At 38.0% G+C, this 27,697-nt stretch overlaps 1 protein-coding gene across 5 annotated transcripts; it reads left to right on the top strand.

The window, feature by feature from the left end:
• The first annotated feature begins 526 nt into the window (after nt 1-526).
• Nucleotides 527-27,387, top strand: AP1S2 (adaptor related protein complex 1 subunit sigma 2). 5 transcript variants are annotated; one of them, XR_008346370.1, is made up of 6 exons: nt 2,540-2,723; nt 2,861-3,039; nt 8,000-8,108; nt 8,927-9,064; nt 12,672-12,766; nt 26,782-27,387. XR_008346370.1 is itself a non-coding variant. In XM_053456970.1 (5 exons), the coding sequence occupies exons 2-5, from the start codon at nt 2,861-2,863 to the stop codon at nt 26,827-26,829; spliced, it is 474 nt and encodes a 157-aa protein (XP_053312945.1). In that variant the 5' UTR covers nt 527-652; the 3' UTR covers nt 26,830-27,387. The 5 variants fall into 5 exon arrangements, 3 of the variants coding, with proteins under 3 accessions (XP_053312945.1, XP_053312943.1, XP_053312944.1); XR_008346371.1 differs by lacking the exon at nt 26,782-27,387 and adding an exon at nt 15,087-15,778; XM_053456970.1 differs by lacking the exons at nt 2,540-2,723; nt 12,672-12,766 and adding an exon at nt 527-652.
• The last annotated feature ends 310 nt before the right edge of the window (nt 27,388-27,697 follow it).

Below are 27,697 nucleotides of genomic sequence, written 5' to 3'. Positions count from 1 at the left end.
CTTTCACAAGTTCTTTCAGCTCCTTGACTTCTCCATACATCATGGAGGGGCAACACCAAGAAGACGTCAGGCCTCACACATTGAACTATGCATTATGCCCCTGCATAAGCCCCTCTTACCAGGGAAATCTGCCAGTGCTGGTCATGCATGATAATTAACAGTAATACTACTGCGTGGAAAGCAGCACTCTCCTTTAGTGAAAAAAGCCACTGTTAACACTTGATGACATAGTAAAGCAGTGAATACTGTACTTGCATTTAATGGAACTAGCAGCAGGTATGTACAAATAAGTCTCCACTACTATACGCACGCCTCATTTAGAACTATAGCTTCGAGAAAACTGTTATTTCTGTACTTGTGTAGAATACGCATGTCCTGCGCAAATATCTTTAAAAAAAATAAAGGTAAAACTATAAATAAATAAATAAATAAATAAATAAATAAATAAAAAACACCGGATGCGAGAAATGTCAGAATGTTAGAGAAGCTTCTCCACTCATTCCCGCCCTACATGCCCCTCAGCTTTCACGAGCGCAGGTGCTCGGCCCCTCCTCCCACACGCGCGGTGCCGTCACGACGCTGAGGGGCGTTGCCTTGAAGCGCGCTCAGTCCCTGTCAGATAAGCCGGGGTCGCCTTGCAGCCCGGGGCAGGGTATGTTATCGGGAGCGCCGCTCTCTTTCCGCACCGTTATGTCTGCTGTGGGTATTTTCTAGGCCGCCGTGGCCGGGTCTCTGCACCCGCCCTGTCCTCCGTCTCGTTTTCCCGCCCTGTCACTTCCCCATTTGGTCCGCTCTTTAGCACAGACCCCTCTGAGTCCTGCGTAAATGGGACCGGGCAGCTCGGTGCTATATATGGAGCCTGCCTCCATCTTTCCTTTAGCCCCTCACCACTTGTCTGCGATGCTGCAGGTTGCTCTCCTGCTTGCATCTTTCTTTAACACGTTAAGTGCCGAGAGAATTGCACTTGTCACTGCCTGGGCTGAGGCTGCCATACCGCAGCTCGTCAAAAGTTACCGATGAAAACTAGTAGTTTTGGGGTGAAAATGTTAAATGTAGTGATATATGTAAAAAAAAAAAATGTATTGGTTTCCATGATGACTGCACTAAAAATGTTTAACACTGACTTATAAATCATGTGTTTTACCCCCAGTTTATTGAAATTAGAGGGGAGTGCAGCAGCAGGGCCCTCCTCTTCTTTGTGTGATGCACTACAGTATATGAGGGTGCTATATAAATAATAATTCGCTGGGATAAAGGGCATTTTTTCATATCAAATAATTTAAAATGAAAAAGAGTACCTGCCTGTGTATTGTTATCCGTTCCTTGCATCATGTTTAATAGTCATTGTATAAAATGTATCCTTCCTGAACTCACATGCTGCTCTACTCCAATCAGATTTTTTTGTTTTGTTTTACTTTACTGAGAGGGTGGTAGATAAATAGAACGTCCTCCCATCAGAAGTGGTAGAGGTTAATACAGTCTGGGAATTTAAACCTACATAAGCTTATGGCTCCGGACTAGATGGACCTAACGGGTCTGTCATCAAACGCTATGCTTCCATCATGGTCTTATATCACATGCCATTAAAATAACCGACCTGAACACGTTTTAGCCGTGAATAATATAATAACACGGCAGATGTTCTGTGCGGGGATGGAGTCGTCTGTTAAATAGTATAATTACTGGGAAACAGATCACATGAATTCGATGTTTTAGCAGACTGCTTTAGTGATGCACGAGGGGGAATGTTGCTAGAAGTTAGGCAGATGCTTCCTCTATTGCTGTGCATGTTTTTATTCATGTAGGTCAGTGTGACTGCGTGGCCCTCGGCTAGATCTGCTGATTAAAAAAAAATTGTTGTTTGGGTGATAAAATCCATAAGACGTTGCAGTAAATATGCTCTTGGACTTTTACAAATATTCTTATTTATTGTTGTCAACACTAAATATCTTAAATAATAATTTTTACTGCAATTCGTAGAGTTTACTGCGTATTCTTGCTAAATCCTTGCTGTGGTGTAAGAGTTACCCCATAGCTGATGGTGTTGAAATATTTAAGTGAAAGCGTAATGTATACACACTCATTATATACTTTTAGGATTTCTGGACTCCCCAGAAATAATTTTGGTCCCCTTTACTTATTTTTTGCCCCAAGTGTTTTTTTATGTTTGCCCCAAAAATAACCATGCTTTGCTTTCTTCCAATCATCTTGGATTAAGCTAATGAAATTATTCTGTTTTCATGAGCGTGTCTGATTTATTTATTTTTCTTTCTTTAATGGGCTTCTTTGCCTCTATATTTCTTAGCAACATAACTTGCTGATAATACTGGGGATTGTAGGGCTGCGAAAGTAAAGGATCACAAGCTAATTCATGCAACCCTTCGCCGGCTTTGTTGGTGATCTCAGAGACGTGCAGTGACTAGGCTGCTGCGATATTAGTACTGGTCATGAATGGGTTAAGTTTCTCAATCTGACCCCCGCTAGTTGATTCCCTCTCTCTCTCTCTCTGCATAGTAACTCCCACAGTCATTCTCCTCCTCACATGTTTCACGGGGCTGTTACTGGGATTTTGCCAAAGCTATGCATGCAGATAAACGTCTGCTCCTGAACCACCTCCCCATTGTGATGTAAAAAAGCGTTTCACGTCCCAGATTTCATCCTGAATAGGATTCCACATCGGTTCCGGTGTTCGGTGCTGTGCAGCGATGCCTCTTGGAAGACAAGTCATGAATATTTTCTTTATATTTGTTGATTAGTACTGTAACTCCTTGTGACTGTAAAAGGTTGTTAGCAATCTGCTCGTTCCTCTCTTCCTGTAGCATGCTTTTGGTTTTTCATTTTCACGTTTGTTGTTCCACAGATGCAGTTTATGTTATTGTTCAGCCGTCAGGGAAAGCTACGGCTTCAGAAGTGGTATGTGCCGCTGTCTGACAAAGAAAAGAAGAAGATCACCAGGGAGCTGGTCCAGACTGTATTAGCCCGCAAGCCGAAAATGTGCAGCTTCCTGGAATGGAGAGATCTGAAGATTGTCTACAAAAGGTGCTTCCTCTGTTTCTACACTTTTCTCTCAGCCATACATTGTTCCACACCATCACTAACCCTTTTACTTTGCAAAATAAAAGGCTTTTATGGCAACATCAGTGTTAAATTATCATCTTCCAGCTCATGTCATACAGCTTGTTGCACCAGCCTTAGAGTTTGGATCATTGACCACTTAAAATTATTTTTTTTTCTTAAATAACTAGTCATCTACATAGTTATGGCTTTCATTTTTTCCTTAATAAGAAATCTTTTATTTGAAAGGTTTACGAATTCCTGTTTGGTGATTTGCAAGGATGTTTATATTATATTTATTATCTCTAATATTTTCTTTACGAGTTGTAAGAGACGTAAACATTAATGATAGATTTTGATGCATTAGGGCTATGTAAGTTGAAACAGTGTTACTGGGCCTTGTAACAACCGGTTATCTTTTCCATGCTAGTACAGCTGAACGTTCTTGTATTCTGATCATATTGACATTTGAGTGTTCTTGAAAGTGTTTGTGTCTTTGTAGTTTTGATCTTGAATGTGGTCTTGCTTGTTTTGTTGAAGTCTATGCTATGCTGGAGATGTTGGGATTTAACTTTAATGTGAGAGGGAGAACCGATTTAAAAATAAATAAGTCTGGGTATAGCTTTAAAGTGAGAGTGGTACAAAACCATAACTTTTCTCTGGGGTTTATTCACTCAACAGTGAGGTATAGCATTTCATCCCACCAATTTAAATACAAATATAAAGGAGGGCTAACTTTGTCTGATTTATGTATAGTAAAATCAGTGAGATGGCATCAACATCTACAATTTTAACTGTGCATTATGGAGGATACCCTTTGTAATGCGTGGAATGTTTCATTTGTGAAAGGCCCGACTGCCACAATGTTAAACAAAAGATTCAGGCACCTAATGCTAATTTCTCTGTAAAACCAAAACCTCTAATCGGCGTGGCAGTTAGAATTTGAGCAAAACTGTGTCCCTATCAAATGTGTTTTTATAATTACCAGTTTCATCCCAATTTCACATTTTTTAATCTGAATTTGCATATAGTTTGTGACTGTGGTATTGTGGAAATTGTCATGACTGGGTTTTTTTTGTAATATCTTGTTTCTTGTCACTTTACTGGGGTATACACCCTAAGGTGGCCACCCAGAGTAATTTGTAATATCTGTATTCGGGGGGGAAAACTAATTTAACCAATTTTGTATGTAGCACTCGTTATATGTGGGATTACATGAAATTGCTACCAAATATGCAGCTTCTGAAACAAGTATTACATATGTATAAATGCTGCAAAAAGAAAAAAGCACCAATATTTACTGTATCATTTTAAAATATTATGTTTCACCAAAAATTACCTGAAGGTTACTAATATTTAGCAAAATTAAAATTATTTAATGGATGACATTGTCATATAGGTGTACGTTCTCAGACAGTTCCAGTTTAACAGTATTGTTAAGCTATGAATATACCGAAAATGTGTTAAATGAGATATAAAATCAGCCACTGGTCATTAGGAAACTGAAGACATATTAACTGAGACTTAAAGCAAGTGGGTTACCTTTTTTCATGCTTTATATATTTTTTTTCCTGTAACACTTTTTTTTCACAGCTGAAATCTTGAAAAGTTATATTGCTGTCAGCTAGCTCAGAGTAGCCTTAATTCAGTTTCAAATTATCTTATTCTGGGGCACTCTGTACTTTGCTGGATACTGTTAGGTAAAAATGTTTTTTTCCCAAGAAGCCATAATTTGAGAATTATTACCCTGCAATATTTTTTTTCCTTTTTAGCTGAAACATATTGGGGTGTTTGGAAGTGGCAAATACCAGGAGCTGTAAATTCATACTGAAGTACAATGTGTGTGAAAAAACACACAAAAATGCTACCACAAACTTTGACAAAGGCTGGTGGTAGAATTAGTGCACAACAAAAGTTAAAATACCCTGGAGCTTCTAGTTTTCAAAAAAATATGGTTTGATGGGGTAAATTGAATCGGCCAACTTCAAAGATGTCCCAAATAGGATTTGGAGGCAGGATGACCAGATGTCAACATCTGAAAAATTGAAAAATGCGCACCTCCTTTTAGCTCCCATACAATACGAGAAACCTATGCATGGGTGGAATCCCTGTACTCCGATATGTTGCTGAACACATAATGGGGTGTTGCATATCAGGAGCTGTAACTTTATACCTGAAATACAATTTGTGAGCGAAAGAAAATGACTACCACAAACTTTGACAAAGGCTGGTGCTAGAAATAGTGCATGAACAGTGTTAAAAAGCCACCATTTGAAATACCTTGAGGTGTCTAGTTTTCAAACATATATGCTTTTATGGGAGCAAATTTAATTGGCCAGCTTTACAAAATGTCCCAAAGAGGAAATTGGGGCAGAATGACCAGATGTTAAAATTCGAAGTTGAAAAACTGAATTGCACATGTCCCAAATGTGGACTTTTTCCTCCCAAACAACCTTAGAAAATCATTCATGGATGGTATCGCTGTACTCAGTAGATGTAGCTGAACACATATTGGGGTGTTGTTCTGAAGTGGCATATACCAGGGCCTGTAAATTTATACCTGAAGTACAATGTGTGTGGGGAAAAAACACTCAAAAAAATTACTACCACCAACTTTAACAAATGCTAAAGGTATAATCAGTGCATGGAAAGTGTTAAAATACCAACATTTGAAATACGCTGGAGTGTCTAGTTTTCTAACATAGATGGTTTGGTGGAGGGAAATTGAATTGGCCGGCTTCAAAAACGTCCCAAATAGGACGTGAGGGCAGGTTTGGGGAAAAAATGGCTCTGAAATAGCAAAATGCTACATTGCAAAAAAAACTCAGGACAAATATTAGAATACATTTTATATTAGCTTTTTGTAAAATATTTTTCAAATAAAAGTCAGGAAACGTGCTTTTTCAAATTTTTTTACCATATTTTATTTTTGTTTGTTAGCTTGATGATGTGATCAAAATAACGGTATCTATAGAAAGCCTGGAAAAAAAACAACTTTTAACTTATGTGGCTATGCTAAATCAGAGACAAGCAAATTACAGCTAAACACAAGCACCAGAAAATGTTAAGACCACTATTGTCACAAAGGGTACAAAAATAAAAAAATAGGCCTGGCCCTTAAGGGGTTAATCCAGCCTCGCCAATGGGACAAGGGTGAAGCATCATTCTTGTTTCTTTTAATAAATCTTTTCTTTTCAATCGGAGCGCTGTACCTTCCGCTGTAACAGATCCAATTCACTTTTTTATTTGAGACATGAGTATGATCAGGACATAAGAGAACTTCACTAGGACAGAGTAAGTGTTTTTCCAGTCATTCTTTAGATTTTTTTTCCTTCTTCCTCTAGTGGTCTCGCTAACTAGATTTTTTTTTTCTTTTAACATTTCTGTGATTGGCAGGCCCACTGTTCCTCATCTTTCCTCTCTTACATGATTAAAAGTGTCTTTGAAATATGTCCTTTAAAATTGGTTCTAAATTGAGGAGGGAGGAGGTGCTGCACTTCAGTAGAAGAGGGAGAGTAATTACCAAATATATAAGTGCCAACAGAATAATTTAAGAGGGTACAGCGGTTTAACGTAACATCCGCAGATTAAAAGAAAACATTAAGTGGAGGTGGGGGTTCAGATCCTTACTTGGATAATGTTCCATACGCAGAGACTTCTTAATGTATAGAGCATTGAATCGTCTTTTGGGGCTAAAGAAATTAGAAGGAAATGCATAAAGTTACTAGAACTGATACAGAGATCTGGTTTACCCTTAGCTACTATAATGAATATAGCAACAAATACACAACAGAAACAGCAATGGAACGATATTATAACACCAATGAGAGGCACTAAAACACCATTCCCCAGTTTGCTTGTTTTGCAGGAGGATAGCTTTGGTTTCAGCGTTATTTATACGAGTAAAATTAGTGCTGCTAGCCTCAGGTTCCACTTGTAGTAATATTCAATGTGGCATCCTTCTGCTCTGGCTTGGAAGTGTGTCACATCTGCCCTCCCGTCTAATATAATATGAACACATTGCAGATCTATTTTCCCCCTGGTAAACATTATTTTGCTACTTTGGTTCCCGGCGCTGAGCAAACCGCCTAGCAGTAGAAAATGCTAGCATCTAACAAAGTCCACAGATACAAAGTGTTACAAACGTAATGGATCAGGTTGAATATACATTAGAGATAATGGGATTGTTATTAGGGGATTTTACCATTCTACTTTGTAATTTTGGTTAAAATAGTAAATTATTAATTGTGCACCACTTAATGATTTGTGGCTTTTTCAGGTTTTTGGCTTGGTATCCACTCCCAGAATGTCCCCAATTCAAACTGCTTTTGTGAACTGGAGATTTGTGAACATTTTGCATGTATTGTCTCTGGAAGCCACAATTCACTAGAGAAGGCGATATCATTAGTATTTTGTTTATTCCCCTGCAATACTTTTTAGCCGGAACAAGTATTTATAATTATGATACCCTCAAGCATTAGCTGCTTCCCTCTGGACCTCGGTCCTGCGTTGTCTGACTGTTCCGTGGCAGAAGCTCAGGAATTAATGCACTGGCGGTGTGACATTAATGAGGATACAGTGGGCAGCAAAGGAGGAATCATATTGCTGAGGTTCTGCACATCAAACCATGGATTGGATCCAAGAGTATTTAATCAGTGACAAGCTTTTAACAACCTTTTCTTCTACCTGTCAGTAATTTATACAGAAAAGCTACGGAAGATAGGCATGGAAACGTTATGCTGTTAGATACGGCATTACATGTCCTTTTAACTTTTACTTTGTTGCCCCCTTCACCGCAAGTGCTATAGAGTTCCGCCCGTTTCCTCTGCGCTTTGTGATGGCAGAGGAGTTATGTATTAACACACAGGACACGTAGTGATTCTAACAGCCTCCTTTATGGAGTATATATTACCGAGCAACATCATTTCTGTTTTTTTTCTTTTAGGTATGCTAGCCTTTATTTCTGCTGTGCCATTGAGGACCAGGACAATGAACTAATTACCCTGGAAATAATTCACCGTTACGTGGAGCTTTTGGACAAGTATTTTGGCAGTGTGAGTCAAATCCTTCTCCTCGAATTAAGAGCTGCTTGGAAACTATGACGTTCCCATTAAAACCTTAAATGAATGTAAATCACTTAATTTGAAGCACTAGCTTCCATTAAGCAAAGCTTCTCGTCTTTGATTCTACACATTTAATGTAACATAATGTTGGTGTATTGTAACCACAATTGATACCTCAGATATCATATTACCTATACATTGTTAAGGCTTATATTAATTCAGCTAGCACAGTATGAATCATTGGGATAGGAAAATCAGTTAATTTTTTTTATTTCTTCAATCCTGGCCAGTTTCCCACTCCCTGATGATAAAACACCCCCACAGCATGATGCTGCCACCACCATGCTTCACAGAGGGGATGGTGGTCTCAGGGCCCATGACCTGTGTGGAGAGCTCATTGGTTGTCTTGGTGCCCTTTGCTCAGTGGTGATGCAGACTCTGGGCCTTATAGAACAGATGTGTGTGTATGTATGTGTGTATGTATATATATATATATATATATATATATATATATATACTGAGATCATGTGACACTGAGATTGCAAACAGGTGGACATTAATTATATGACTTCTGAAGGTAATTGGTTGCACCACATCTTATTTAGGGGCTTCATAGCAAAGGGGGTGAAAACAAATGCATGCAACGCTTTAGCTGGAGCTGTCCCACAAACTGCAAACATGCCTCTCTTTAAAAGCTTCGTAGTGATATGTTAATTAAGCCCTCCCAACACTGGCTTTTATTTTACGTTTTAGACACAATGTCTACCAGTGTTTTTCTGATATTTAATTTGATTTGATTTACTTTTCAGGTGTGTGAACTTGACATCATCTTTAATTTTGAGAAAGCCTATTTTATCCTGGATGAATTTTTGTTGGGGGGAGAAGTTCAAGAAACCTCAAAGAAAAATGTCCTTAAAGCCATCGAGCAGGCAGACCTGCTACAGGAGGTAAGGACAAGCTCTTCAGAGCACCAGCATGCTGTGCATATCTTACCTTTTAGAAGTGTGGATGTTCTCCTCTCTATTCCTTTGTATCTCTATTATATACTTGTTACTGTTCTTTTTTTGTCCTCTTTTATATAACCAGTTCCTGTAAATTATTTGCCTTCCCATGCTTATGTGCTTCTCTGCTGTTTCTCTACATTGCTGATTTGTAGAAGGTAGACTTTCTTTCTTTTGAGATTTTTTCAAGTATAGTTGATTAACACTAACTCTTCCAAGACTTTACTTGCTGCAGATTAATCGGAGCAGGTTGGTTGTTAGGCACTACAGATATCTTAGTTTTCTATTTCATTGACAATGAACCTAAAACCACGTTCCTGTCTAGGAAGATCAGATAATAGTTTTTGTGTTCAAACAGGATGACACAACATACACCGCAAATATAGGTGAAATATGCCACTAAATAAAATTGATATTAGTATTAGTCTTAGAGATATCTAAAATTTTATATTGTAAAAAGCTTGCCTAATGTTGAAAGGGAAATCAAGTTCCCTTTGTTAACAATATGCTACAGAAGGACAGGCGAATTGCTCAGTATTATCACTGATCAGTTTTGTGAGTGCAGTTTGGTGGTAACTAAAAATCTTTATCATTTGTGGTCCTTGATGAGAATGACCATAAACAATTTTATTGATTTAGACCGGATGTTTGTTCAAAGCCTTGTAATATGTCCATATTGAACAGGGAGGAGAAGACTGAGTGACTGTAAACAAAGAAACATAGAATGTGACTGCAGAAAAGAATAATTTGCCCCATCCAGTCTGCCCAACCTCCGAATACTGTCCTTAGTCCCTGGCCTTATCTTATATCTAGCTTAGCCTTATGCCTCTCCCATGCTTGCTGAAATGCCTTCACTGTATTAACAGTTTGTTGGTGAGGCAAGCCAACTAGCCCGGTTTGGTGACGGGGAACTAGCTGAATTTGGACACCACCCACTAAAAGTTTGGAAACCGGTTTCAGGTTCTTCCGTTTTATCAGGCGGTGACAGTCTAGCGTGCGTGCCGTAGATGTACTTTATACGTAGCACTTTGCATGATGTCTCACCCTGCAGGTAAATACAGTCTGAAACCATGAGCTCAGCATTCAATACATTTAATCTTATATTAAATTCTGAACAAAACACATGCTGCGTGAAATACCAGGACTTGTTTAGCTACAAGTTAACCAGCTGTTGAATGAGTTGAATAGCTTTTTGATTTTAGATTAAGCCCCTATTGTTGATATCTATAATGGGCAAAATTTCCAGCCTAATTGTGTTATTGTTGACAGTTTGGCCCTATTTATAAAACATTTAAGACCATCTTTATATAAAATATAATAATATTAATACTCTCTAAAATATTGTACAGTAACAAATTGGTAGTGGATGGATTTAGAATAGTTTTGGGACATGTAGTTTGTAATTTCCGGATTCCACTTTCCAAAAATATGCAGTTTACAACGGCAACTATTTCCCACAAAATAATATATATCGTGCACATGGGGAGAAATGGCCTTTTCTATTCCACCGGTCATCTTCAGGCCATGTTCTCGTTCCAGAGGGCAGTTATTAAGGTGTTAGTAACCTGATGCTTGCTCTCAGTCCATTACTATCCTCCAATATACTTATAAAAGCAACTCAATAAATTGTTAATTCTAAGAACATTTTTTTTCATTATTTTTCATTGAAGACACGTTCTGCTCTTACGCCGTGTTATTTATTGTTTTTATATTTTTATGTTAGACATAAAGGCTTGTAACGAAATAAAATGTCTTTTTACTTCCTGCCAGACATTGCGTGGTGCTGCACTTTCGCTGTGATTTAAGTGAGAACAGACATTTTTCCTGGTTTTATCTTTGTTGGTAAAATATAGTAGCAATGGATGCTTCTTAAACTAGATAATTTGTTCTGATTCAGCAAAGGAAATGGGTTTTCGAGTCATGCAGTTTATTTACCATGACACTTACTGTGATAAAAATACATATTAAAATAGTTCTAAATGCTGGCTATAGGGGAACGATGTCATTTATTTCTTTTGCCTGGTGAACTTGTGTCTTTACTAGAAATTATTGATTGCCTCAGCAAGGACATCTTGGTTTATGGAGAAAGGCAGATATATACAGGAAAAATATGCCCTAATATAATGATTAAATATACAAAATTCTCTGAGACTGAACTCACTTCAAATACTTAACTGTCCCTAAAATATATATACATATTTATTTATTTGGGGGGAGGGGCATACACTGTGTAGTAAATCCTAGCGTGGTAAATTCATATGTAAAGAGTTGCTTTTATACTTATATTGTAAGAAGATTTTATTAAAGCCCTTTTTTAGATGAATGCTATTTTTTAGTTTTGCTGTATCAAATATGTTTAGACGGAATATCCTTCCGATATATACTTTATCCAGTATTGATTTAAGTTTGTCTCAAATGCTACATTTATTATTCTAAACCGTTTCATTGCAGAGGTATATAACACACAATAAACTGCCCAGACCTTTGGATCTAAATATAGAATCATATTAGATATTCATCAAATCTTATGTGCTCCATATGGCTGAGTAATACAGGGCTAGATACTGTTCTGTTATATAATTTAGACACTTCTTGTTGATACATACCATTTAAAATATTTAATTGAGCTACATGTGCCAAATAGGATCATCATTGGGGACCTTTTACTGCGGTGGCACCTGTTTATTCCCAGCACATATGCTGCATCCGCTCATCACATTGGAGGCTCCTTGGATAATTAGTCTGAAAATCTGTAGCTAAAATTGTTACAAACTGTCCAAATAAAGGAACATTACGCTTCTGACAGTGTTCTTAAGATGCTCGTCGGCCTAGAGGCCATAGTCTGCTTCATGAGTTACTCGTAAAATATCTTAAAACTACCCTTTGTCATCATTTTTGAACAGTAGACATGTGACCGATTGATATTGCACTTTTTATCACCCATATTTTCACGGTAAGCCAGATAAAAATGTTAACATCCGTGGGTTTCCTATTAAAAAAAAAAAAAACCAACAAACTCCACAGAGATTATTGTAGCTGGGGTTTACCATAAGATGAAATAGCCATGAATAACAGAATAGAGGAGTAAGTCCAACTGTGTGTCAGAAAGAGAGCTTTAAATGTTATGTTTTATTCAACAGAGTGGGATTTATTCTGTTATAAGTATATATTAATGCCTTTCGGTTGATACATTATCACCCTTTTGGTTGGGACTTGTAACTGTAGTCCGCCCTATAAACATATATCTTTCTATTTCTTCTATCTGAAGCAGGCCCCATGTGTTTGCGAGACACGCAGCTGTGATCTGTGACAGTCTGTTGACCGAGAGGCGCTGGCCAAGCCAGATATTTTCCTTTCCAGTGCTGCTCGCTTGTATTGAGTGTCTTGCGATCCTAGGATTAAACGTACTCCAGTTACATTCACTTTAAAAGTTAACTCTGAACAATATTTAATGACCAATGCAAAACTTTTATCTTGGCAAACCAAGCTGTGCGTAAACACTTGTTTGCAGTCAACTTGTATTCAACAAATGATCTTGGTTTTATGTTTATAGACCCAAACTGAAGACTGGGGAGGTTATTCAGATGATATTTTGTGATAAAGAACCCTCTGAGGGCTTTGCGTGTTGAACCATTCTCCATGCAATCGGTAACGCATAGCGGCGGCACGCGTAAATTGGGTTGCTGTGCAGACTGCTGCATGCCGGAATAATCTTGAGTTTCTTTTTGGAAAGGATTAACACTTGCGTTACAATACCGGGATTTTTCTAATAGCATGACAAGTGCTTATTGGGATATTTGTTTGACCCTGGAAGGCCTCTTGTTTTCTCCTCTCGCTGAATCATTATGCTTTCTCCCCTTCCTCCTCTTAATTCTGTTGGAATTGGGTATGGTTTCAAGGAATGGGATGCACAAAGTACATTTTGCCAACCCTCGTTTGAGTCTTACACTAACAGGGTTTGGGTTTCTATTAACGTTTTGTTACATTTTGCTGTATGAGCTGTCTTAATATCGGAAAACTCATATCTGTTTTCCTTTCTAAAGGCAGATTAATTTTGGTGTAAATGGATTTCCAGACTTCCATTTTTTTGGGTGGTGTGTGTGCTGCATGCCATATTATTTTTTTCATTAACCATCATTATGACCTTTTCAACCTAAATTACTATGTTATGATGTAATGCAAGTTCACAAAACAACTATTGTTTACGGAAAAGCACAAAGGTAAGATGTGCGGTTTGTAAGAGGAAAATTTATAGCAGCACACCTTGACATGATACGATCTCAATGCTGTTTGCTGGGTTTGGACGTTGACTTAGTAAAAATGGATTTGGTGCTTTTAGCTTCATTCTCCATAACAAGACTACGGCCCATCAGGCTGCTCATTTCTGCTTAAATAAATAATGTCTCTTCTAATGCATTATACAGTAGATACATTGGTTATTATCACAGATGCTTGGATCGTTTCCCATCAGAAGCAGCGCTGTAACAATGCTATACTGTCGATAATGGATTGTGGGGATTCTCTTGGTGTTTGTGGTTTTTAAACATGGAAAAATAAATAGAAACCAGGGGAGATGGGCAGATTAGTATAGCTGCCGGTGAGATGTATCACAGTAATGCATGTTTCTTAATATTTCACTGTGTAATATGAAGACGAAATAGGACCCAGCCCTGACAAAAATGATCAATGATAAAATAATAAATAATTAAAAAAATGTGCTTAAGTGCAGTTTATAAGATATAAATATCCCCACTTAAGCCCAGCAACAGGACATACATTTCCTTGAAAGAGATTATATTTAAAAGTAATGGTAATCTAATAAAATATTATTATTTTTTTGTGGAAATACACAAGCTTGAAAGTCTCAGAGGCAAATAGCGTGAATAAAAATGCGGCATTCGTTCTTTACATATATCAGATCGACGTGTGTCTGAGGCAGTCCCATGTGCACAATACTGTTTGGGATTTCCAGTTATGACAAGACATGATTTATATGCAACAGATGCCTGCAAAACTGCAAAATCCCCCCTGAATCGTATACAGTAAGGTGTCCAAAACTGATAACACATCACACTGTAACCACAAAACAGTGCTCCACATGTCCTGAACACATCAATACTGAAGATAGACAGGCCGACACCGACATCCAGGCGTAGCATGGTTAATATTTAATGCGAGAAGAATGTATCTTGCGTATGGAAGCGTGTCTACAAACCTAGTGGTGTATAGATTACTGCAAACTCTGCTATTCCTCAGTAATAGTTTCATGTGAAACGTGTAATGAATGTACATGAGGTTTCTCTCTCGCGTTTCCCTTTTCCAAACCCCTCCTCATTCATCCACTTGCCTCAGTTCTTCCTGACTAGTGTCTATGATTGCGTGTAACGGTATTACTAGGTCGTAGCATGCCGAATATCAGATGTGAAGACCCGGGTAACTAGCATTTCTACTTCTCTGGAATAAATCTATAGCCATGCGAATCCAGTCTAGTAACAGCGTTAGCTCCCATGTACATATATTATATTCTATTTGTACTGCAGAACAAAAGACTAGCATTTAAAATGAAGCAAGTGGTGTAGAATGCATAAGTTGAAAGGCAAAGTGGCCATGATTGAGGTAGGTAATAAACCTCTTAATTATAATCTAACTATAACGTAGCCAACGGAAAAAGAATCTGCATGCAACATACAGGTTAACTCACATAGTAATAGAACATTTGGCAAGTTATTTAGACATAACCATTGGTGAGTGGTTGGCATTGTCAAGATGGAATTCACCAATCAATGTAATCCTGTTAACTGTTATTAACCACCAATCAATATAATGAATTTAACAAACCTTTTCTTCTTCCAAATTATTTTTCTAACTGGGTGCGATTCGCAGCCGATTCGCTGTGACACCTCTGATTTATGTCGAATGCAGTACGGTCTAAACCTACACATTTGTTTGAATTATATTTTTCTTGTAGTCCCGCCACGAGTACTTTAATGTGCCTGTGTACTAAATGGCGACACTCATCACGCATGCAGATTATCTGAGGAGTCTGGCCGGGATGCAGCATGGCAAACCATGTCCTGCGTTTGTGAAACCACCCATCATACTGTTGTATGAAGTTTTCATCATGTATGTGAAATGTTTGTATCCATTCATGTTCCATGTCTATTGCCTGCATACATTTTTTTTTATTTTTTTTGTGTGCCAGTTTGAATTTGGTTATATTTTATTCAATTTTCATGTCTTTGGGTTGCCCCTTTAATTGCCCAAAACAACAAACCATCCTTTGTATGCTCAGGTTTCTAATTCCATTGATGTATGTAATTTATAGGCCATACACTTGCATGATATTATGCCACATTAGCATATCTACGGTGATCAACAGTGAATTGACCCTTTCAGTTCTAGAGGGTTGTAAGATAGTAGTCCCCCTGTCTCTATTGGCCAGGGGTGTTAATTTATAAATGAGTATTATTTTAGTGAAGTTTTGCTGTTAATATTTTACTAATTGTTAATTCCGAATGTTTTACTTATGCTACAGAAAATATTTAACTGTACGTGCAACTTATGCATTAGTTTGTTGGACATTCTAACTGTCTGAGTTTATCCTGTCTGGAAGCTCAATATGTAAATATATAACATATAAAGAATAGTGTTTTTTTTGGATGCAGTTTCCCAATTGTAAATTCACGCTGGTGCTCTGTACCTTGTTTAGTGTCTAAATGAAAACAAAATTACGTATCTCTGGGGAAAATATCAATTAACTGTAAAATAGGATTGGGTTGCACATTCAATATTTTTGCATTCGTATACATGGCCAGAATTTAATCATTGTAAATTCATCAGAGGCTATGCATGCTATATGTATTTCTCTGGCAAACCATGTTTTGTATGTCAATGTAGTTCTATGCCCTAAAGTGGCTGATTAATCGGTAAATTAAATTACGGTGCGTGCCTCTGAAGGCTTGTACTCGTGACAGAATTATAAATGAGGCAGGACATTTTACATGTGGGCCAGTCGGACGGATTATAGGCTGTGAAGCAAGCCATATTATTACTTTCTTGTCTTACATGCTTACTACAAGACGTTTGGCATTTCAACACCAGGGCCGGCTAGAAATGTAGACCTGATATGAAAAAATAGTTCTAGGCCAATTTGATGGGCGTCTTCATCAGACTTTTTAACCTATTCACGCCGAAGTTTTGAATAGCGGCCACAGTCCCCTCTTATACCAAATGTACTTTAAGAGTAATCCACGTTTACCATTTACTGTTAGTTAAGGTGAGCTCTCACACACCTTTAGTTTACCTTCTTTGCTGCATACTTTCCTGTTTTGTTTATTTTTTTATATTTTGTTGTCATTTATGTTTAAAAGGCAAATTACACCAAGCAGGTGTCCTACATTGTGTTCATGTTCAAAAGTAGCCAACGGCCTACCCCACAGACACGTTACAAGTTGCTTCATGTCATTTCTTCCAGCGATTCGTCTCTCAGTCAAGTTTTGGTTTACACATAATTATCCATCTTGACTTGTAAAGGAAGTTAAATAAAAGATAAATTATGCTGTGAGATTAATGCAACTGAAAAGGACTATTTCAGAAAAAAAAAACCCTATTAAAGCAAAGCAGCTAAATGCTGTGTAGCCGAGGAATCTACGGTAATGATATGTGATAGTAACGTTGTCCAGTGCTGAACGACTGTAGAAATCTCATGAATTCCATCAAACCGTTCACAAATGTCGTATGGCACCTCCAGGTAATGAAATGTGTATGTTTGACCTGCTCCGGTATTTATCAGACGTGTCAAAGGACAGAGTAGGGTGAAAATCATTTTTATCCCACTCAACTAGATCTAGAGATCTTTAAGGTCGCTCATTTCTGGACAACCTGTTGACTTTTAGCTAAGGAATGATAACAGAGAAACTGCTTCAGATTAACTACCCCTGTTATTTAAAATAATTCTATCAATTTTAAGCCAATTGATAGAAAAATGATCTGAAATATTTGGGGTTTAGAGGTAAAGGCATTTTTTCTCTACTACTAGAAGTGTGACAGGGCGCCCTGTACCCTGACTTGGTACTCCCGCCAAACTACGCTTCCTCCCGACGGGACACCAGCTGTTAACCCTTCAATGCCACGCAGAGCCAGCTTTGTAGAGAGAAGGGGATGCCGCTGCAGCGGAGCTCTGTTGGCGCTATGGCTAGCCGTCGCTCAGCGTATTCAGCGCATGTACTATCCTGAAAAGGACAGTTCTTACAGCAGCCCACCCCAAGCATCAGACGGCACCAATGTTGAGGTGAAAACAGGACTCGGTTTTATTTAAAACACTCCAGTATTTAAACAGTACAAGGGGGTCATTTACATACAATAGACGCAGCAAACCTCACATAGTTCTCCATCAGGCCCTCCTTTGCACACGGCTCAGTATTTGCACTCAGCCCGGTAGGGGATCGCTATTATAGTCTGTTGTCAGAGCTTCAGCTGGGGGTTTAGGTTCTGGACGGACTACCCAACATTCCGGGGACCCAGGTTTGGAGACCGTAGTCTCATCCACCCCTCCTGGGTTAACATTCACAGATGAAAAATCAATTATATTCACAGTCTCTGGAACCGGTTGTGGAGCAAAGTTGCATAGCTCCGGTATCTCATCAGGCCTAGCTACCCTGTATCCCTGTGACTCAGGAGTGGAGAGCTCAGTCCTATTCACCTTTCCCAGGTCAACATCTTCAGATGACCAATAAATAAAATCCACAAAATCCCTGAGCGCTGGGTCGAATAGATCTTGGTATGCCTGTTCCAGTTCCCATTATGGGAAGGTGCCTCAGATCTGCGTCCGACCTCCACAGTCTTTAGAGTCTCTTGTTATTGTGGAAACGTTGCACTCTGTTCCAGGGGTAAGTCCCAATGGACCCCCTGTACCCTCCTCCCCAAAAACAGAACCCCTTCCAAGGCCAGTGCCCATAGTCTGTCGGAAGGAGGCTGACCCTCAGGTTCCCCCAGGAGCCCATGGTACGGAGGCTTCCATAACAAGAAGTTTACCAACAGTTCCTTAACTAGAAATTTATATATTTTTAAAGGTGCTGTTCCAGATTATTTTATGACTTTTCACACTAAATTCAGCATTTGCAACATCATTTGTGTTACTGAATACCTAGGCACTTCCCTGAAAATAATTTCTTTCTAGGGTAAAATATAACATAGTAAATATAATTGTCATGTGACGCAAAAGCTGGTCGTGATAGAATGCTGCCATAGAAACAGAATTTTTTTTTTTTTTAAATGTGCTTTTGTGTGATTAAACAATTTACATAACCTAATGGCACATTTAAGGTAGCCCCCATGTCAACCCTTCACCTTCTTGTGGTTCTTTGACACATGGGTATGATGGATTTTATATGAAGTACTGCTGCGCTGTAACGGGACTTTGAAAAACAGTCTGTATGTCTATAATCTTGAAAAGGTTAAACACCAGTAAGACTTCATTAGATGTATATTATATCTCAAATGTGTATAAGGTCTGCCAGCAGGTTGAACATCATGCATGGAATCAAATCGGTAAAAAAAACCCAAAAAAAACAGCAGCATAAAATGTGTGGACTGCACATTTGAATTTTAATGGTATCCCTCCATTCAGAATGTAGTTTTTTTTTTTAATGTATGATTTTATTTCCAACCAAATAAAAGTAAAAATCACAAATAATCTGGGGTTATCATGTAAACACCTGTACCCAATATATATATATATCCAACATGAAATTCAGCTACTGGAACAAGGTAATCTTGGTTGAGGTTTATGAACAAACAATGTAAACAAATGATTTGCAATCCTTTTTCCTTCTCTTAGAAGGGATATGATTGACACGCTATATATACAATAACACTCAAAGACAGAATTGTGAACTTTTATGAGCTATATTGCTCCCGGTCAGCTTTCATGTGACTGCATTTATACCCTGCTTTCTTTAAAGCTCATATGGACCGCTTTTAACCCCTTAAGGACAATGGGCGGTCCCTAAACCCATTGAAAACAATGCATTTTGAGCCTTTGTCATTAAGGGGTTAAATAAATTATCGCTTGCATGCGCTTCTGAAATTTTCTCCCCTTTTGGAATCCTGCTTTGTCAATTAACAAAAGCACCCAACAACTGTCTCCTGTACTACTTGCTGTAGAGGTAGTAGCCCAATTATATGAGCCCGCACATTTACATCGTCAATACTTTTTAGGAGTAATACAGATTTGCGTTATGTGAAAGATGTACACAAAACATTACTAGCATTACTTTCTAGCATGAAGGCTTCATATATTTCTGGTTTGCTTGGTGCTGGGCAGTTATACAGAAACCGAATCCTTATTGTATCCGCCAATAGTGTATTGAGTGCTTATTCCAAGCTCGGCCCTCTGCTCATACCATTGATTCACCCTGCCTGATAAATGTTGTATAACTGAGACGCAAACTTGAGTCTTTTAAATACGTTCGGGTCTGGGCATGTGGCGTGTTAGTGAAAGACGTAACACCATCAGGGTATATTGTGGCAAAGAGGGACTTGATGGTTGCGCGTATGTCCACTCCGGTCTAAAAGGATCAATTCCTTCACTTACGTAACCCAAACTACAAATAAAGGGAGGTCAGCAGTCTCTAGAGCTGCGGGATGTTTATATTTACTACATGTTCTTTGTTGATTGTTGGAAGCATTTATATGGAAGGGTTTATATATATTCTAAATGATTACAATTTTCCCCCAAATTAGACCAACTACTTTGTGAATATTATCTGTCATATTCTGCTTCTGTTGCTTCATTTGAACATTCTTTAAAATGCTTTGCAGTTTTTGACTCTTAATTTATCTTACACATTAACCTAAACCAGGTTAGTCTATATTGCTTCAAAACAGTTTGCATTTTGTGGAAAGTTAGTATTTGGGGTTTTTTAGCCGTGTGATTTTTATTTCTTCACCTGTTCTGTCATTAAGACGTACTACGCTTCCCAAATAAGTTGAAATCAAATTAATTAAAACATCTTATACTTGAATTTTCGAAAAACCTCCTAATTTCTTGTGTTACATATAATTGCGCGGTGTCTGTCATCTTGTGCTGTTTGAATAAAGCAGCCTCTTCAGTTAGGTCTAAGCTCCCCTCTCCTCCTTTGCTTGGATATTGGATTGGTAACGTGACACCGAAGACACTTAAGAATTCGCGTAACTTTGCAAACGGCAAGATAGAGATCACTTTCCATTCAAAATTTTCCAATTAGAATACAAGAAAGGATGAGTACAGGAGAAACATATAAGAAAACAAGTCATTTGCTATGTACCTAGCTTCCAGCTAACGCTATTAGTGTTAAGGATTTTGTATGTATTTTTTTAGTTACTGTATTTTTATTATTTCCATTCCTCACCCCATTGATGTTATCAACGAGAAAGTATAGCACCAAAAGTACATATCGTAATGCAGACAAGCAGGTCTTTTCCATCCGACAGCATTATGTTATATGTCGCATTCGGAGCTTTTCATCTATGCTGCCCCCAATCATTTTGTCATGTTCACTTTTGTAAGCGTTAATGCAGTGTCTTGTCGCACCGATATAATAAAAAAAAAATGAAAACTGTCATTGACAGGCGCGTTTCTCCCTGTATAGTTTGAGCTTCTGAAAGACAATCCACATACGACATTCATGGCAGCATGAAGTGGCATCTCTTCAGCAGTTAATGTATGCAGACTGGTAAAGAAGTGTGCAGAAATATAATTAGGATAATTCTGATGACATTGCCAGAGTCCTTGTGACATTTTACATGAGAATAAGTTTACACTGACAGATGCTATTTATATCGGTGTTTTATAGTCGATTAGGCGATGAATGAATTCTGATATATGTCATTGCCCTATTAAATTGGTACTGGGTTATGTGACACTGTGGACTCTAAAAGAAGCACAAATCTGTTTTATTCTCTTAAATATTTGTTTTAAAACCAGAATATGCTTGTATGCGATCCATATCATTTTTACGGTGATATACGGTGAAATAGTACCAGTTACAGACAAGGCTGTGTGTTCCGTAATACTATTTTAAAATATTACATCGGTGTACTCATGGGACTTTTCCTGTGGGCCAAAGCCGCATGTTTTGTCTTTGACAGGACCCATCACCTACACATTCATTTTAATTAATAAAATATTTATTCAAGCCATTGTAGATCCTTTTGGTTTTCATTATGGTTTTAATATCAGTTGACCATCATTACGGGCACCTGTGTGTTGACACATATATCCGAAGACTGACAGCTCAACTCAATTCATCATGCACGGTGAAGAGCTACAGAAAGTTAATAGTTCAATTGTTGAGGTGACACTGTCACTGATTAAACTATGGGTTATACAGGGCCGTCCAAAGCAGAAGCTCCCAAGGAGAGGATCTTCATAATATGTAACAACGTCTGTCGGTTAAACCAATAACTTTCCTCCAAAGCCTTGCTAATTCCTACTTTAGTTAATAAATCCCAGCATATAAAGCATATATGGATAAAAGGCTTAGTTGTTGTTTGACCAAACATTAGAATGGGGAAGACGTGTGACTGAGTGGCTTTCACTGTGATGTGATTCTTGGTGGTAGGCATAGTGGTTCCAGCATTCCCAGGTGAACCCCGTGATATTCACTCTCTGCAGGCTCTTCAGTTTACAGAGGATGATGCAATACAAAGAAATCACATTTAGTAAGCAGCAGTTCTTTATATTATATATGGCTGAAACAAAATGAGATGTTGGAGGAGAATGACTACACTTGAAGCTGGCAGCAAAGCCACACTCAGTTTGTAATACGGTAGATGAGCATATCTGAACAGCCAACTCTTTAAAACGTGAAGTGGATGGGATGCTGCACATACTAGATGAGCGTACCTAATAGCGGTTATTAAGTAGTAGCAATTTTACATTAAAAAAAGAATAGCTGAATTATGTAGCATGTCTTATAACACTCACCTAACAATACATTTGGTGGTCTTCTATTGCCTTCCTGCTTTCTCACTCCTCCATTTAAAGCTGATTATTTACCTTAATGAATAAAAAAAGCATAAAATAACAATAATATCCAAAGCTGCAGCACCCTGACATCTGTATTATACACATCTTGCAAATGAGAGGAGCACTTTCTGAGCATGTGCGATTGGGTATCATTGGCCCCCTGGAAACATCGTATTAGGCAGCGCAGGGTGCATTTGATGGCTGACGTGTCTTTTGCCCCATGGTAATGCACTGAAAACACAAGTTGTAAACTCTTACGTATATATTTGCTAAGGGCCAGTGTAGCCATGCCTTAGAGATGTGCAAAAAAGAGGTGGTAGTAAATGGCAACCCAAGAGGAACGCAGCAGTAACTTTACACTATACCAAGAGAGACACATCTTTGTGCCGGTTTTTATCTGGAATCCTGTCTTGGTCTGCGTTTTCCATATGATGTCAGTAGCCGTTTAATATTTTCTGTTGTTTTCTCCAATTGCAGTTTTATATTTTCTGGTATCTGAAATAAATATGAATAAGTAGCTATTTTCAAACAAATGTGTTGTGATTTAAGATTGCTGTACCCTACAAAAATACATACAGACAAAGCAATGATCATTTCCCTTTATTATTTTCTAAACTTTTCATTTTTAATCTATACTTTAGCTTTAGAAGGCTTTCCAATTTTGGCACATATTATAGATCAGAGTCCAATGAAAGGCTTTTTGTTACCATAGTTGGCAGGATAAACATTTTTGAAAGGATCAAAGGGTTTTACCCTGCATGTGGTTTGGCAGAACCTTTTGTATTCTAAAGCGGAACGCTATATATAGGTTTGTAACGTGACTCTTTACAGCGTGACATTGGAAGCCCGGTGGCTGGATATTCTCAGGCTTATTTCATTTGCTGTTAAGGGAAACGGAATAATCTCTTACAAACCTTCCTGTAAGTTTCTTTATCATTAAAATGGGGTGCTGGGAAGTCATTCAAGTTTATCACCTACGGAAACTATTTTCTTAAAGTTTTCTAAAAGACGTTTTGTAGATCTGCCAAAAGCATGCGAAATGTACTTGCACAAACTCTGTATTCACTTTTTAATGGGAATGAAGGTACCATAAACAGAGCTGTTTCAACATATACATTTTCTGCTGTTCTGACACCCTTGTCGTAGCACAGTAAGGTTTTAATTATTGGGTGATTAATGCGTATTTGGCTTGATGAATGTGCAGAGCATCCTGTTACCAAGCCTTTTGTGATATGGCCATAAATATATGATGTGCAGTAATCTGACATGAGACCGATCTGTAACTGAATCCTACACTTCTAATTTAAAACACTGTAGGTTCAACCGTAACCAATGGAGGGTAAGCGGTGCAACGTGGGGAAAAGAAAGGGAAACAGCCCTTAGTGTATGCAATACGCAAGTAATATGTCTTAAAATCACAACCATAAAGTAGAATCAGGTTGCCCAAAATAGAAGGGAGAAATCATAGCCACTAGGACTAATCCAGGATGTCTAGGTACGGATCTTCAGCAGTCTTGGATGCTCTAGTATGTAGTGTATCCGAGTATAAATCTATTCATCGTAAGCAGAATGTCACAAATGAAGACTGGAGTTTTTTTTTAGTCTAAAATGATTAAACCCAGTAAAATATAAAAGAGCCACTAAAGGGGAACAAATAATCTCCACATAAAGGAAGAGATGTTTAATAATAGGAAGGCCCTGGACTAGGTTCCTGCTAAACTTCAGGGACAGCATCCTGTGATCTTCTTTCCACTATCCACTATATGTCATTATAAGCTAATACACACGGGTTTAAAAATAATATTGGCCCTTAAGCCGACTCTACTTCCAAATAAGGTCATTTCTGTATCAAAATCAAACAGAAATAAGGTCTAACTCTTCATTAAGACATTTTCCTGAGGTGCAAATCCAAAAAGGTTCCTTGTAAAAGAAGATATGAAATCTGTCTCTAGTGACAGTTCAATGAGAAAAAAAAACATGAAACATAAAATACATCGTTACAAAGACTCGGGGATACTTTTATATTCATGAAATATCTCCTTAAGAGTATGACCTGCCCTATTCTCATAATGAACACATGATCAGGACAGAGCATGTATAACAAAACTCAACCTCCTTATAGATTGTAAGCTCCCAAGACCCTCTTCTCCTGGACCAGTATGTCTTAACATGTGTTTATCTTGTTGTCAAATTGTATATTGTCAATTTTAATGTTCATTATCACCCTGCCCCCCCCATTGTAATAGTGCTACAGAATCTGTTGGCGCTCTATAAATAAACAGAATGTAACTGAATTTGTAATTCTATAACTATTAATCAAACCATCTTCACGTCTCTCGTGTTGAAGGCTCTGAATGTATACTGGTACAAACCAAGATTAAAAATAGTGGCTGTTTCTTTGCATGAACATTTTCTGCTTTAATATGTTCTTTTTTCCTTTTTATTGCTGTGTGCTCTTCCCTGTTTTAGGATGCTAAAGTAAGTCATTTTTCTCATTGATAATGTATAAAGGACATTCTTGTATTTTTGTTACTTACTTTTCTTATTGTATAGGGTTTCTGTCAGGGATGTATACCAATACCCGGGAATTCTCCAGGTTTCACCCAGAGTCTCCAGATGAAGCCCCTTTTTTCCTCGGGACTCTGGGTCAGCCAACGTTCTGCCGTCTCCAAGTGCTATTGCAGCTCTTCCCAGGCCAGCACCTAATTAGCACATATACTCATATCACAAAACCGCTAAATAGTCTGCATTTTTAGCTATTTAATAAAACGGACTGTGTTTTATGAACTTATGGTCCAAGCAACTCTATTGTGAATGAGGATTACTATGGATAATGAGAGACATATTAATTATCTGTAAATGGGGGCAGAGTTTTTTCCTTAGTGATCCTGACAATTACTTAATCGTACAGCAAAACTGGCACATCTGGTTGTCAATAAAACACTCCAAATTTGCGGAACCATTGCCATCTCTGACAGTGTGGTTACAATATGAACCTGAATGCTATGGTACAAGGACTGCCATTAGTTTATTTCCGTCTGTGTACATGATGGTGAGAGACGGTCATATCAGATTTAGCTGGATTGTCCAGTTTTCCAGACTTTAAATTATATCAGTCTTGTTTCTTCTGCATTGCTCTGCTGCTTCTTCTTATCTAAAATGAAATGCTTCTTGTAACAATTGAAGGCAGAACAGTGGACTCTCAGGACATTCACAGTTACTTTAGAACATCTGACATATTTGTTCCATGTATATAAAGGCTATACTGACCATTTAAGCAGGCTGTTTAATGTGCTAATTACAGATAATTAAAGTGATGCAGAGACGTTTTATGTTAGTAAAGCTACAGTTAATTAGTAAGATTGGGTTTTGTTTTTTTCCGTAACACATTTCTGGCATAGAACTACCTGACACAGAGCTCATATCGTAGCGATGCACATTTAGTGTCCTCATTCCTGGTCTCTCATCCGGTAAAAATACAAATGACAAAGATCCATAGTGACAACAAGCGGCAAATAAAAAAGTTGAGACATGTTCTCTCAAACAGAGCAAATTGTTTTTCTGTGTGTGTTTCCACCCCATTGATAACATTGTAATACAACCATGAACAACACTTCATATTCAGTCCCTTCTCTTAAAGCCACAAAACTTGAAACCACTCATAAAATGTTTACCAAATCACTCCCTTACTATCTCTCTTCTCAACTACTACAACCTACTACATGTTTAGTGGACTATCACAGAAAACCCGCTGACAAGCTCGGAGTTTCTCATCCATCATTCTACTTCTGTATCTTCTCTGTGCTGAATTCTGACCTCAAAACTTTACATAAAAACATATAAAATATTATATATAAAAATAACGTTCCAGAATTTCTTCCCTTTTGTTCTGTGGTATGTCCACTTCATTACACTCCCTTATGACTCTTCTCCTTATTGACTTTGAGTGTTTGAGGAACGGTCCCATTTCCCCACCAGGTTACCTTAACCAGTTTAAATTGTAAATATTAGAATGTAATAAGGGGCAGCATGGATGCTCCCAGGCAGGGGTTAGAGGGGGCACGTGCCTTCTCCCTCACCCATGGAATTTCATCCAGTGAACCATCAGGGGAGTTTGAAGATGTAGGGGGGCAACTGCAATGAGTCACATTCCAGAAATTAGGTATTCCTAAATAAATGAGGACGAGTTAAATAAGCGACAGGTGCCTCTTATAGAATAGGACTTAACATATGGAAATGGTAAAGATTGCTACTTTAATCTTGGCTTTCCACCCCCTTAACAAAAATTCTATAGACAACATGTTTAATAAATGCTCTTTATATTACTCACGAGATATTTAACAGAAGTGAGTGGAATGTGCTAAGATGGATGTGAGACAACCACGAAGGCCCTCGCTATGCCTCTCATGAAGCCTTTAACAGATTGGTATTATAGCACTATATGATTTGTTTCTGTACATACACAATGCTCTTTCAATGTCTTCCCCTTGCTTTAAGACAGGCTGGAGAACTAAGATTTGTAAACATTCTTGGTAGCCCCGTTTACTGCTTGCTGTAGTTTAGGATCAAACAATGAACTCTGTTTAAATCCTGATTTTATTTCATGTACGTTTGCAGCTTCCTTACTGATTCTATATCTTATTTCCCTTCACAGGAGGCAGAGACGCCACGGAGTGTACTTGAAGAAATCGGACTGACATAAACCTCCTGCCTTGTCACCGGTGTCTTTTTGTTGTCACCTAAATGTTCACTGCCTTCATCTCAGTGTTAAACTAATAGTGTTAAGATGCTGTCTGTCAGTATTACTGTATTGCTAAGCTGCTTTTGTTCTCAAAGAAAATTCCTCCGTGAAATCAGAAAATATATACATTTCTATGGACTTTTCACAGCATCCCTTGGCGTATCAGAGAGACAGTAATGAAATACATTATGTACTCTTCTGGTACCCAAAGAGTTAACCATGTCCATCACGCATTTCAACAAAAGCAGAATAGCAAATTCTAGCTTGTTTGGGGAATTCTATTTCATTTCATTATAAGTGTCCCACTCTGGTAAAAATGAAGGGAAGTTTGTGCACGTTGCACATCCAGCGCTGCTTACACCAACAAGGAAAATTTGGAGAAGTATATTTTCATTAATCAGTTAAATGGAAACCATTCTTCTTGAACTTTTTTTTTAAGCAACCAAAGATTGTTCTTCACAAAAGGCTGTTTTATTTCTGCTGATTAAAAAGGGATTAATATAATGTTTACCACTGGAACTTTTTTTTTTCTTCATTTGATAAACCAAAGAATTTCTGCAAAACTCTTTAACAAAAGGTCAATAGCACAAAGATCTTGGTCGGAGTGTAGAAAAGCAGCCTTCTGTGTCATGTACAGGAATTGCTTCAAAGGACAGACTCCCCGCGTAGAACAAACATTTTTATTCATGTTTGAACATTTAAGCTCCAACCCATGAAAAGCACCACTAACTGAGATGCCTTTTTAAAATGTTTTCCTTCTCTATAACACTAGGGAGGGATGCGCACATGCTGGGCAGTAACTAGACAATTGATGATTTTCTTGCCCCAC

The sequence above is a fragment of the Spea bombifrons genome, chromosome 2, assembly GCF_027358695.1.
Source record: "Spea bombifrons isolate aSpeBom1 chromosome 2, aSpeBom1.2.pri, whole genome shotgun sequence".
Taxonomy (NCBI): domain Eukaryota; kingdom Metazoa; phylum Chordata; class Amphibia; order Anura; family Pelobatidae; genus Spea; species Spea bombifrons.
Note: the sequence above shows the minus strand (reverse complement) of the source record. Positions and strands in the feature narration are given on the sequence as shown.